Source organism: Ranitomeya variabilis, chromosome 4, assembly GCF_051348905.1.
Source record: "Ranitomeya variabilis isolate aRanVar5 chromosome 4, aRanVar5.hap1, whole genome shotgun sequence".
NCBI classification, from domain to species: Eukaryota; Metazoa; Chordata; class Amphibia; order Anura; family Dendrobatidae; genus Ranitomeya; species Ranitomeya variabilis.
The window spans coordinates 79,644,812-79,657,005 of NC_135235.1; the positions used below are offsets into that span (position 1 = coordinate 79,644,812).

The 12,194-nt window shown below is 43.9% G+C and overlaps 1 protein-coding gene across 2 annotated transcripts in view; it reads left to right on the plus strand.

The window, feature by feature from the left end:
* The window catches only part of ANK3 (ankyrin 3), a 756,238-nt gene that overhangs the window by 137,294 nt on the left and 606,750 nt on the right, over positions 1-12,194 (plus strand). For both annotated transcript variants that reach the window (XM_077258828.1, XM_077258825.1), the window contains exon 2: positions 1,616-1,654. In XM_077258828.1, coding sequence (XP_077114943.1) covers positions 1,616-1,654 — 39 coding nt within the window. The remainder of the gene's footprint in view (positions 1-1,615; positions 1,655-12,194) is intronic.

The following is a 12,194-nucleotide window of genomic DNA, read 5'->3' on the forward strand; positions in this document are numbered from 1 at the left end:
GCATTAAAATGCAATAACGGGCGATCAAAAGAACGTATCTGCACCGAATTGGAATCATTAAAAACGGCAGCTCGGCACGCAAAAAATAAGCCCTCAACCGACCCCAGATCATGAAACATGGAGACGCTACGAGTATCGGAAATTTTTTTAACCACTTAGGTAAAAAATAACCTAGTCATGTTAGGTGTCTATGAACTCGTAATGACCTGGAGAATCATAATGGCAGGTCAGTTTTAGCATTTAGTGAACCTAGCAAAAAAGCCAAGCAAAAAACAAGTGTGGGATTGCACTTTTTTTGCAATTTCACCGCACTTGGAATTTTTTTCCCGTTTTCTAGTACACGACATGGTAAAACCAATGATGTCGTTCAAAAGTACAACTCGTCCCGCAAAAAATAAGCCCTCACATGGCCAAATTGACAGAAAAATAAAAAAGTTATGGCTCTGGGAAGGAGGGGAGTGAAAAACGAACACGGAAAAACGAAAAATCCCACGGTCATGAAGGGGTTAATCCTAAATGTCTATTTATTGTAATAATCGAATCTCTTTTCACTTTAACCCCTTTCTGACATTAGATGTAATAATCCATCCAAGTGACCTGCGTCTATCTGACCAGGGGCGGATTATTATGTCTATGCGATCGCCTGCGCACACGGGTGGTCTGCGGGTGATCGGTTTCTGGTGTCAGCTGATTCTGACAGCTGACACGCAGCACTAAGTGCCAGGAGTGCTCATGCACCACTCCTGGCACTTTATCTCCTGAAATGCTGCGGTCGAACCAGATTGCAGCACTCCGGGAGCTGGCAGAAAGCTGACAGTCCCCTCTGCCTTTGGATCAGAGACCCTGCGATCGTTGCCATGGTGACCCAATGATCATAATGACATCCAGGTCACCAGGGCTAAGAAACATGCTGATCATGTGATCAGTGCATGATCAGCATTCTTCTCTGTCAGTGCAGAGCTGACAGTTTCTACAGCATGGGCATGCTGCTGCAAAAGCGATATCATCAGGTGGCCGAGGTTAGCTGTCACCCCTGCAGCCTGAAAAAAAGAATTATCAGTGACATCCGTTTCAGGGCTGGGCTAGTCCTTGCTGTACTGAGATGCCACCTGTTGTCAGTTACAGTGTACTCAGTGCAAGCTCCTTGTCATTGTGCAATATTGTTCTCGGTGCACAGTGACAGTGCAATTCCTCACCGACTCTAGTGACTGGCAACAAGAGAGCGCACTGTCAGTGCACATTGTAAGGAGAGAACCAGAAAAGCAAAGCTGGGATCAACCCCACCCAAGAAAGTGAATTTTTTTTTGTGGGTGGGGCTAGGCTCTACCCACCTTCCTGATTCTGGAACCAGTTTGGATAAAACACATAAGGTGGGCTATCTTACTGAAGGAAATCGATTCTTCAACAATGATGATGAAAAGGTTTTTTATTGACAATGTGTTTCAATGCTGTACCAGCATCTTTATCTAGTGGAAAAAATAAGTTTGTTTTTGGGGTGTATTCAATGTAGTGGTTTAAAAATGTTATTTCTTTCTGTTGTAGCAGATAATTTCTCAGATCATTTCCATAAGTGTAAATTCAAATTTTAACAAAGTAAAACTTTTCATCTTTTTAGATTGACAAGCGGTTGTCTTCTCCTCGGAGTTCGTCTAAGGTAGTACATACCAATTAACTACAAAGTACAATATTAGTTATCATATGTGTGTATTCTGTTTTCCTCATGTAGTGATTGAATAACATTATAACAAGGGGTATAGCTATGAAAAGAACTTGATAGATACCGTATTTTTCGCTTTATAAGACGCTCCGGATTATAAGATGCACCCCAAATTTTGAGGAGAAAAATAGGAAAAAAACCTTTATTAAAAAAAAATTGGTGGTGCTTCTTATAATCCATGCATCTTATTGATTACTGGGGGGTGGTGGCTGCGGTGAAGCAGGGGTCCCAGGGTCGCTGCTGGAAGAGGCAGGAGTGCAGCAGGCTGGGATGGGGGGGTGTACAGGTGTCCTGTGCTGCGGTTGGCTCCTGTGCTGCAGGGGTGTCTCCTGTGCTGCAGGGGTGTCTCGGGTGCTGCGGGGGGCTCTGCCGACATTTTGTGAAAGGCCAGAGCCCCCCGGCAGTTCATCCATGCTTTTCTGTGCAGTGGACTTCAGGAAAATGGCCGCCGGGAGGCGGCGCATGCGCAGATGGAGATCTTGGGACCAAGATGTCGAGAGAAAGGAAAGCATGGATGAACTGCCGGGGGGCTCTGGCCTTTCACAAAATGTCTGCAGAGCCCCCACAGCACCGGAGACACCAGCATCACCCTGGGCAGCGGCGGACACCCTGGGCAGCGGCGGCGGACACCCCCTCATCCCAGCCTGCAACGGTAACAGTAAGTGGTATATCTGCATTGTAAGACGCACCCCCATTCCCCCCAAAATTTGGGGGAAATAAAGTGCGTCTTACAAAGCGAAAAAATCGGTATTTATTCTGACTGCACCAACAAGCCACTGTGCCTTGGCCATGGCAAAACATGTAGTTGTAGAGGGGTTTCCATGGTGACTCTCCACCAGGTCAAACTTGACTTTCCTTAAACTTTAGATAGACTTTTTGAAAATGGCGATACGATTGAGACTCCTGAGTGTTGCAGAAAACTTCCAGTAAGCAGTGCTCTCTAAAGGTTTTCTGTATGTTGTGATGGCATGTTTGACTGATGGAGGTGCAGCTCTGCAAACAAATTCAGATTTTCTCACGTCAAAAAATTGCCAAGTATGATTTAGATAAATGGTGAGTAGGAAACTGAATCTTTTCCTCAAGTGAAGTAAAACCTAGTCAAAATTGTGCATTTAAACGGAACCTTTCAGCTGATTCATGATGCTTGAACTATGGGCAACGTGATTTCAAAGATTAGATCCTGCCTTACAAACATCCTTACTGCATTTCATAGAAAAACAATGTTAAAAGTGAGGCCAGGGACAAGGTGACAAGTCCAAGATGTCTTATCTCCACCAGCTTCTCCCTGACTGTCGCTGACACTTTTCTACATATGTGGGTAAAGTTATAGACCACCGCCTGACGAAGCTGTTTATCTCAGCGAAACGCATTGACCTATAATACCCACATGGATTTCATCTTGGAATCATAATTGTGGTAGAACCTATATTAGCAAACTATCCTGTAGTCTTTTCCCCATACTCTAACCAGTTTACTCTTGTGATTTTTTTTTCTGCTAGTTTATATAATCTTTGAAATGTTTTATGGCATGTGTATAAATATGTGTTCTCTGGATTTACTTGGAAATCCATTTAGGATGTATCAAAGGGGTTCTTCCCTTTCGCGTTATGTTCTTTCCATTTATTGTTGTAAGCAATTTGTAAGCTATTGCAAAGTGACCATAAGTGGTTCTAAGAAACACATCCAGGTACTTAGTGCAAAAAATCACTTTCCTCATTATAATAAATACGGAGAAGAAATTGAAGACATTACTGCTATAAGCAATCAGTTACATTGAGCTACTCATGGTGATTGTGAGCACGTTAGAGTGATCATTACTCACTGATGTAGGAAGTCACATGGGCATAGAAATGATCTGGATCAAGCAATCGAGATGAGAATTACCGGTGGTTATTAACACAATCCAGCTACTAGGTCAGGTCAAATACTTAGATGGTTTCTCCAGGATTGGGACAAAAATCTGCAATCACCCAATGTCACTACAGACTGTCGAATCATGACAGCATTCAGTGTCATATTCCAGGTGCAAGCCGGTGATCATGTGACGCACTTATGCAATTTTCATACTTGCATTCACGTGCTGACTACATGCGTATGGCTTCCCTAAATAGAAGTGAATTGAGTGAAGCTGGATACGTCTAGTTGTCACGTGACTATAAGTATAAAAATGGCAGTGCCCTCTCGCATTGGAAAATCATGGTCAAATGTAAATGTAGTTAATAAGATGATGAACACAGAGAGGTATGTGTGTCACTGATAATATGTGTATATACATGGGAGAGAATCGCATCCTCACACTGCACACGGATGACATACGGATCACTGTCCAGGGAACAGTTCTGCGATTCTCGTCCATGTAAAACGGACATATTTTTAATACGTTGTGTGTGACTCCAGCCTAAAGGAGATCCCCCAACATTAATCATAATGGTATTTTACTTACTGATCAGAAGGGATCTGATTGTCAGGACTTTGCAAAAGAACAGAGGCTGCAGCATTTTTCCCCTCCACAGCATCACTGCAATCTATCTGCAGTATAGGGAAATGCAACACAGCCCTATGTATGTGAACGGAGCAGCTTCCTGTACAGCAGTGCCACTTTGACAGTAAAAATGATGAAGGAGAATTGACCCCATAACTGAGCGTATTTACACCATTGTATAACAATTGGAAATATCCCTTTAAAAAAAGTTTTATCTGCAGATTATTTTACCTTTTTTTTTCCCCTACGGTTGGATTTTTTTTTTTCAATTTTTGCAAGGTTGCTTCCACCAATCTCTCCCATCGGGGAACAATGTACAGTCTGAGTTATGTCAACACTGCAGTTTTTTACTTGGAACCAGAGTTGAATCCAGGTCACCAATAAGCTGAAACCATAGAAGGAAGATAGACTTTTCAATGACTGTCAAATAATACGGAAAATCTGATGGTTCAGAACCTGTCCAGTCCCTTTTAGGCTGCATTCATTTACAGTGGGGCAAAAAAGTATTTAGTCAGTCAGCAATAGTGCAAGTTCCACCACTTAAGAAGATGAGAGGCGTCTGTAATTTACATCATAGGTAGACCTCAACTATGGGAGACAAACTGAGCAAAAAAAATCCAGAAAATCACATTGTCTGTTTTTTTATCATTTTATTTGCATATTATGGTGGAAAATAAGTATTTGGTCAGAAACAAACAATCAAGATTTCTGGCTCTCACAGACCTGTAACTTCTTCTTTAAGAGTCTCCTCTTTCCTCCACTCATTACCTGTAGTAATGGCACCTGTTTAAACTTGTTATCAGTATAAAAAGACACCTGTGCACACCCTCAAACAGTCTGACTCCAAACTCCACTATGGTGAAGACCAAAGAGCTGTCAAAGGACACCAGAAACAAAATTGTAGCCCTGCACCAGGCTGGGAAGACTGAATCTGCAATAGCCAACCAGCTTGAAGTGAAGAAATCAACAGTGGGAGCAATAATTAGAAAATGGAAGACATACAAGACCACTGATAATCTCCCTCGATCTGGGGCTCCACGCAAAATCCCACCCCGTGGGGTCAGAATGATCACAAGAACGGTGAGCAAAAATCCCAGAACCACGCGGGGGGACCTAGTGAATGAACTGCAGAGAGCTGGGACCAATGTAACAAGGCCTATCATAAGTAACACACTACGCCACCATGGACTCAGATCCTGCAGTGCCAGACGTGTCCCACTGCTTAAGCCAGTACATGTCCGGGCCCGTCTGAAGTTTGCTAGAGAGCATTTGGATGATCCAGAGGAGTTTTGGGAGAATGTCCTATGGTCTGATGAAACCAAACTGGAACTGTTTGGTAGAAACACAACTTGTCGTGTTTGGAGGAAAAAGAATACTGAGTTGCATCCATCAAACACCATACCTACTGTAAAGCATGGTGGTGGAAACATCATGCTTTGGGGCTGTTTCTCTGCAAAGGGGCCAGGACGACTGATCCGGGTACATGAAAGAATGAATGGGGCCATGTATCGTGAGATTTTGAGTGCAAACCTCCTTCCATCAGCAAGGGCATTGAAGATGAAACGTGGCTGGGTCTTTCACCATGACAATGATCCAAAGCACACCGCCAGGGCAACGAAGGAGTGGCTTCGTAAGAAGCATTTCAAGGTCCTGGAGTGGCCTAGCCAGTCTCCAGATCTCAACCCTATAGAAAACTGTTATGACCCCAATGGCGAGGGTCTCAGAGGAACGTGGAAGTCTGCAGAATACAAAAATCCAGCTCATAGGGCAGTGGTAACTGGGTTGACCATATATCTACTCCTAACGCCAACACTAGAAGTAGCCGGGGATCATTCCTACGTTGATTCTAGATGACACGCGCCAGCCGGAGAATCTAGCTACCCCTAGTAGAGGAAAACAAAGACCTTTCTTGCCTCCAGAGAAGGGGACCCCAAAGCTGGATAGAAGCCCCCCACAAATAATGACGGTGAGGTAAGAGGAAATGACAAACACAGAAATGAATCAGGTTTAGCACAGAGAGGCCCGCTTACTGATAGCAGAATAAAGAAAGGTAACTTATATGGTCAACAAAAACCCTATCAAAATCCACACTGGAAATTCAAGAACCCCCGAACCGTCTAACGGTCCGGGGGGAGAACACCAGCCCCCTAGAGCTTCCAGCAAAGGTCAGGATATAGATTTGGAACAAGCTGGACAAAAATACAAAACCAAAACAAATAGCAAAAAGCAAAAGGCAGACTTAGCTGATATAACTGGAACCCAGGATCAGTAGACAAGAGCACAGCAGACTAGCTCTGATAACTACGTTGCCAGGCATTGAACTGAAGGTCCAGGGAGCTTATATAGCAACACCCCTAACTAACGACCCAGGTGCGGATAAAAGGAATGACAGAAAAACCAGAGTCAAAAAACTAGTAACCACTAGAGGGAGCAAAAAGCAAATTCACAACAGTACCCCCCCCTTAGTGAGGGGTCACCGAACCCTCACCACGACCACCAGGGCGATCAGGATGAGCGGCATGAAAGGCACGAACTAAATCGGCCGCATGAACATCAGAGGCGACCACCCAGGAATTATCCTCCTGACCATAGCCCTTCCACTTGACCAGGTACTGAAGCCTCCGCCTGGAGAGGCGAGAATCCAAGATCTTCTCCACCACGTACTCCAACTCGCCCTCAACCAACACCGGAGCAGGAGGCTCAGCAGAAGGAACTACAGGCACAATGTACCGCCGCAACAAGGACCTATGAAATACATTGTGAATAGCAAACGACACAGGAAGATCCAGACGAAAAGATACAGGATTAAGGATTTCCAATATCTTGTAAGGCCCAATAAAACGAGGTTTAAATTTGGGAGAGGAGACCTTCATAGGAACAAAGCGGGAAGAAAGCCATACTAAATCCCCAACGCGTAGTCGGGGACCCACACCGCGGCGGCGGTTGGCAAAGCGCTGAGCCTTCTCCTGTGACAACTTCAAGTTGTCCACCACATGATTCCAGATCTGCTGCAACCTATCCACCACAGAATCCACCCCAGGACAGTCAGAAGGCTCCACATGACCCGAAGAAAAGCGAGGATGGAAACCAGAGTTGCAGAAAAAAGGCGAAACCAAGGTGGCGGAACTAGCCCGATTATTAAGGGCAAACTCAGCCAACGGCAAGAATGTCACCCAATCGTCCTGATCAGCAGAGACAAAACACCTCAAATAAGCCTCCAAAGTCTGATTGGTTCGCTCCGTCTGTCCATTAGTCTGAGGATGGAAAGCAGACGAAAACGACAAATCAATGCCCATCCTACTACAAAAGGATCGCCAGAACCTGGAAACGAACTGGGATCCTCTGTCTGACACAATATTCTCAGGGATGCCGTGCAAACGAACCACGTTCTGGAAAAACACAGGAACCAGATCGGAAGAGGAAGGCAGCTTAGGCAAAGGAACCAAATGGACCATCTTGGAGAAGCGATCACATATCACCCAGATAACGGACATGCCCTGAGATAGCGGAAGATCAGAAATGAAATCCATGGAGATATGTGTCCAAGGTCTCTTCGGGACAGGCAAGGGCAAGAGCAAACCGCTTGCACGAGAACAGCAAGGCTTAGCTCGAGCACAAGTCCCACAGGACTGCACAAATGACCGCACATCCCTTGACAAGGAAGGCCACCAAAAGGACCTGGCCACCAGATCTCTGGTGCCAAAAATTCCCGGGTGACCTGCCAACACCGAGGAATGAATCTCGGAAATGACTCTGCTGGTCCACTTATCCGGGACAAACAGTCTGTCAGGTGGACAAGACTCAGGCCTATCAGCCTGAAATCAAATCTATAGCACAGTCACAGTCCCTATGAGGAGGCAGTGCACTGGACTCAGACTCACTGAAGACATCCTGATAATCAGACAAATACTCCGGAACTTCCGAAGGCGTAGAAGAAGCAATAGACACAGGCAGGGAATCCCCATGAATACCACGACAGCCCCAACTTGAGACTGACATAGCCTTCCAGTCCAGGACTGGATTATGGGTCTGTAACCATGGCAGCCCTAAAACAACCAAATCATGCATTTTATGTAAAACCAGGAAACGTATCACCTCGCGGTGTTCAGGAGTCATGCACATGGTAACCTGTGTCCAATACTGCGGTTTATTTGCTGCCAATGGTGTAGCATCAATACCCCTAAGAGGAATAGGATTTTCTAATGGTTCAAGAGTAAAACCACAGCGCTTAGCAAATGAGAGATCCATGAGACTCAGGGCAGCACCTGAATCTACAAACGCCATGACAGGATAAGATGACAGTGAGCAAATCAAAGTTACAGACAGAATAAATTTAGGTTGCAAATTACCAACGGTGACAGGACTAACAACCTTAGCTATACGTTTAGAGCATGCTGAGATAACATGTGTAGAATCACCACAGTAGTAGCACAAGCCATTCCGGCGTCTATGAATTTTCCGCTCATTTCTAGTCAGGATTCTATCACATTGCATTAAATCAGGTGTCTGTTCAGACAACACCATGAGGGAATTAGCGGTTTTTCTATCACATTGCACCGAATTAGGTGTCTGTTCAGACAACACCATGAGGGAATTTGCGGTTTTGCGCTCCCGCAACCGCCGGTCAATTTGAATAGCCAGTGCCATAGTATCATTCAGACCTGTGGGAATGGGAAAACCCACCATAACATTCTTAATGGCTTCAGAAAGGCCATTTCTAAAATTAGCGGCCAGTGCACACTCGTTCCAATGTGTCAGCACGGACCATTTCCGAAATTTTTGGCAATACACTTCAGCCTCGTCCTGCCCCTGAGACATAGCCAGCAAGGCCTTTTCTGCCTGAATCTCAAGATTGGGTTCCTCATAAAGTAAACCGAGCGCCAGAAAAAACGCATCAAGATCAGCCAATGCCGGATCTCCTGGCGCCAGCGAAAAAGCCCAATCCTGAGGGTCGCCCCGTAAGAACGAAATAACAATTTTTACTTGCTGAGCAGAATCTCCAGATGAACAGGGTCTCAGGGACAAAAACAATTTACAATTATTCACGAAATTCCTAAACTTAAACCTGTCTCCGGAAAACAGTTCAGGAATCGGTATTTTAGGTTCTGACCTAGGATTTCTGATAACATAGTCTTGTATGCCCTGCACACGAGTAGCCAGCTGGTCCACACTTGTAATCAAGGTCTGGACATTCATGTCTGCAGCAAGCATAGCCACTCTGAGGTAAAGGGGAAGAAGAAAAAAAAAAAACCTCAGAATCTTCTTTCTTATAATCCCTCTTCTGCAATGCATTAAACATTTAATACTGGCCTGGCAAACTGTTATGACCCCAATGGCGAGGGTCTCAGAGGAACGTGGAAGTCTGCAGAATACAAAAATCCAGCTCATAGGGCAGTGGTAACTGGGTTGACCATATATCTACTCCTAACGCCAACACTAGAAGTAGCCGGGGATCATTCCTACGTTGATTCTAGATGACACGCGCCAGCCGGAGAATCTAGCTACCCCTAGTAGAGGAAAACAAAGACCTTTCTTGCCTCCAGAGAAGGGGACCCCAAAGCTGGATAGAAGCCCCCCACAAATAATGACGGTGAGATAAGAGGAAATGACAAACACAGAAATGAATCAGGTTTAGCACAGAGAGGCCCGCTTACTGATAGCAGAATAAAGAAAGGTAACTTATATGGTCAACAAAAACCCTATCAAAATCCACACTGGAAATTCAAGAACCCCCGAACCGTCTAACGGTCCGGGGGGAGAACACCAGCCCCCTAGAGCTTCCAGCAAAGGTCAGGATATAGATTTGGAACAAGCTGGACAAAAATACAAAACCAAAACAAATAGCAAAAAGCAAAAGGCAGACTTAGCTGATATAACTGGAACCCAGGATCAGTAGACAAGAGCACAGCAGACTAGCTCTGATAACTACGTTGCCAGGCATTGAACTGAAGGTCCAGGGAGCTTATATAGCAACACCCCTAACTAACGACCCAGGTGCGGATAAAAGGAATGACAGAAAAACCAGAGTCAAAAAACTAGTAACCACTAGAGGGAGCAAAAAGCAAATTCACAACAGAAAACCTTTGGAGGGAGTTGAAAGTCCGTGTTGCCAAGCGAAAAGCCAAAAACATCACTGCTCTAGAGGAGATCTGCATGGAGGAATGGGCCAACATACCAACAACAGTGTGTGGCAACCTTGTGAAGACTTACAGAACACGTTTGACCTCTGTCATTGCCAACAAAGGATATATTACAAAGTATTGAGATGAAATTTTGTTTCTGACCAAATACTTATTTTCCACCATAATATGCAAATAAAATGATAAAAAAACAGACAATGTGATTTTCTGGATTTTTTTTGCTCAGTTTGTCTCCCATAGTTGAGGTCTACCTATGATGTAAATTACAGACGCCTCTCATCTTTTTAAGTGGTGGAACTTGCACTATTGCTGACTGACTAAATACTTTTTTGCCCCACTGTATATCTTCAGTTTTAAAGCTGAAGTCTTAAACAGGTAAAGTTTTACTTTTATTCTGCTTCCACATATGTAGCAAATCTTTTATATGTGCCTGCCTGAAATCGGCTGGGTAAGGAGTTCGGCAAGCTGGAAAGCCCCCGAGGCAAATGTTAGGATTTGTTTCAGCTTTGTGATAGTACGCTTTGGGGTAGTGTGGTGCCACCTGCAGGTCATTTTTACTTACTGCAGGTTTATGAAAATGTATGTTTAAAATGTATTTTGTGATCACATTGTGGATGTGTGGTTTGTTTGGCTATTTTCTTGCTGAAGGAGGCAAGTTTACCTTTCAAATTCTGTATCATTTGTGTATGTGGGTGCAGTATGAACGGAGATACAAAGTAATCACCGAAAAACATTGTTTTGAAATAATATAGAAGGATTGTGCTGAGTACTATTCAGATAAAAGAGCCTTGGCTCACTCTTGCACAGGGTCCAAGCCTGCTTGGCACTCCCACCGCTCAGCTGGTATCTTCTCTGGAGTACTGTCATTTACCTCCCAGTCGGGTTCTAATCCAAGGTTTTCATATTTTCCCTCTACTCCTATCAGGAGCCAGCGATTACTTTGACTCCAACTTTATCTTAGGGGCTCATGCAGTGAAGTCCAGATCCCTTTTTGTGGATGAAAGGGTAGACCCCTGGGAGTTCTTGAATCCTGGTTCGTGGTGTATCCTGGAATCGTCTGTTTGGGAGGTCCATTTTTCAGTTAATGGTTTTCTCACACTTATAGCTAGTAATAAATGACTCATACATATTGCCTTTTGGAAGAAAAAGCACACATAAAGAATGACTATTATATATATATATATACATATATATATATATATATATATATATATATATATATATATATATATATATATATATATGTATTGTTGATTGCTCTGGCTGCCAATATGACATACCTCCTGGAAAAATATGTAAATCCTTATGGAAATACTTCATCAGAATGTCTACGGGCAGAAAGTTACAACGTGTGCCATGAGTTATTCGCAGTGATAACCGGCGTACAGGAAGCACAGGACAAATTTAAACATTTCATATTGAGTTTCAGTGGACCTAGAGAAGTTGCATCCTGTAACGTAAGCACTGAGAGAGCTCATAAATCTGCTTTGCTTCCACGATGAAACAAGACGACTAAAGAAGTTCTCAAACTTAGAAAAATATTTTGTACTTTGACATGTAGTAATAAAATTTAATTAAATAAGAGCACTGATAAAGTAAAAAGGTACCTTCCAGGGGCTGATAGTAGTTGGGAATGAGCGTTCTTATGGATATACTAATAGTGCCTATGGACAGAGGCTGCATTGATGAGATATACCATTTAAAAATACTAATCACAGTTCCGTTTTGCACTTTGACTCATGTCTAACACTTAAAGGGATTGTCCGGTCTTAAGCTACAAGCCTGCAGTCACTCTATGTGACGGTAGACTTGTGGGTCCTCACTATCACTACTCAGCTGTTGGGTGACCCGGGAC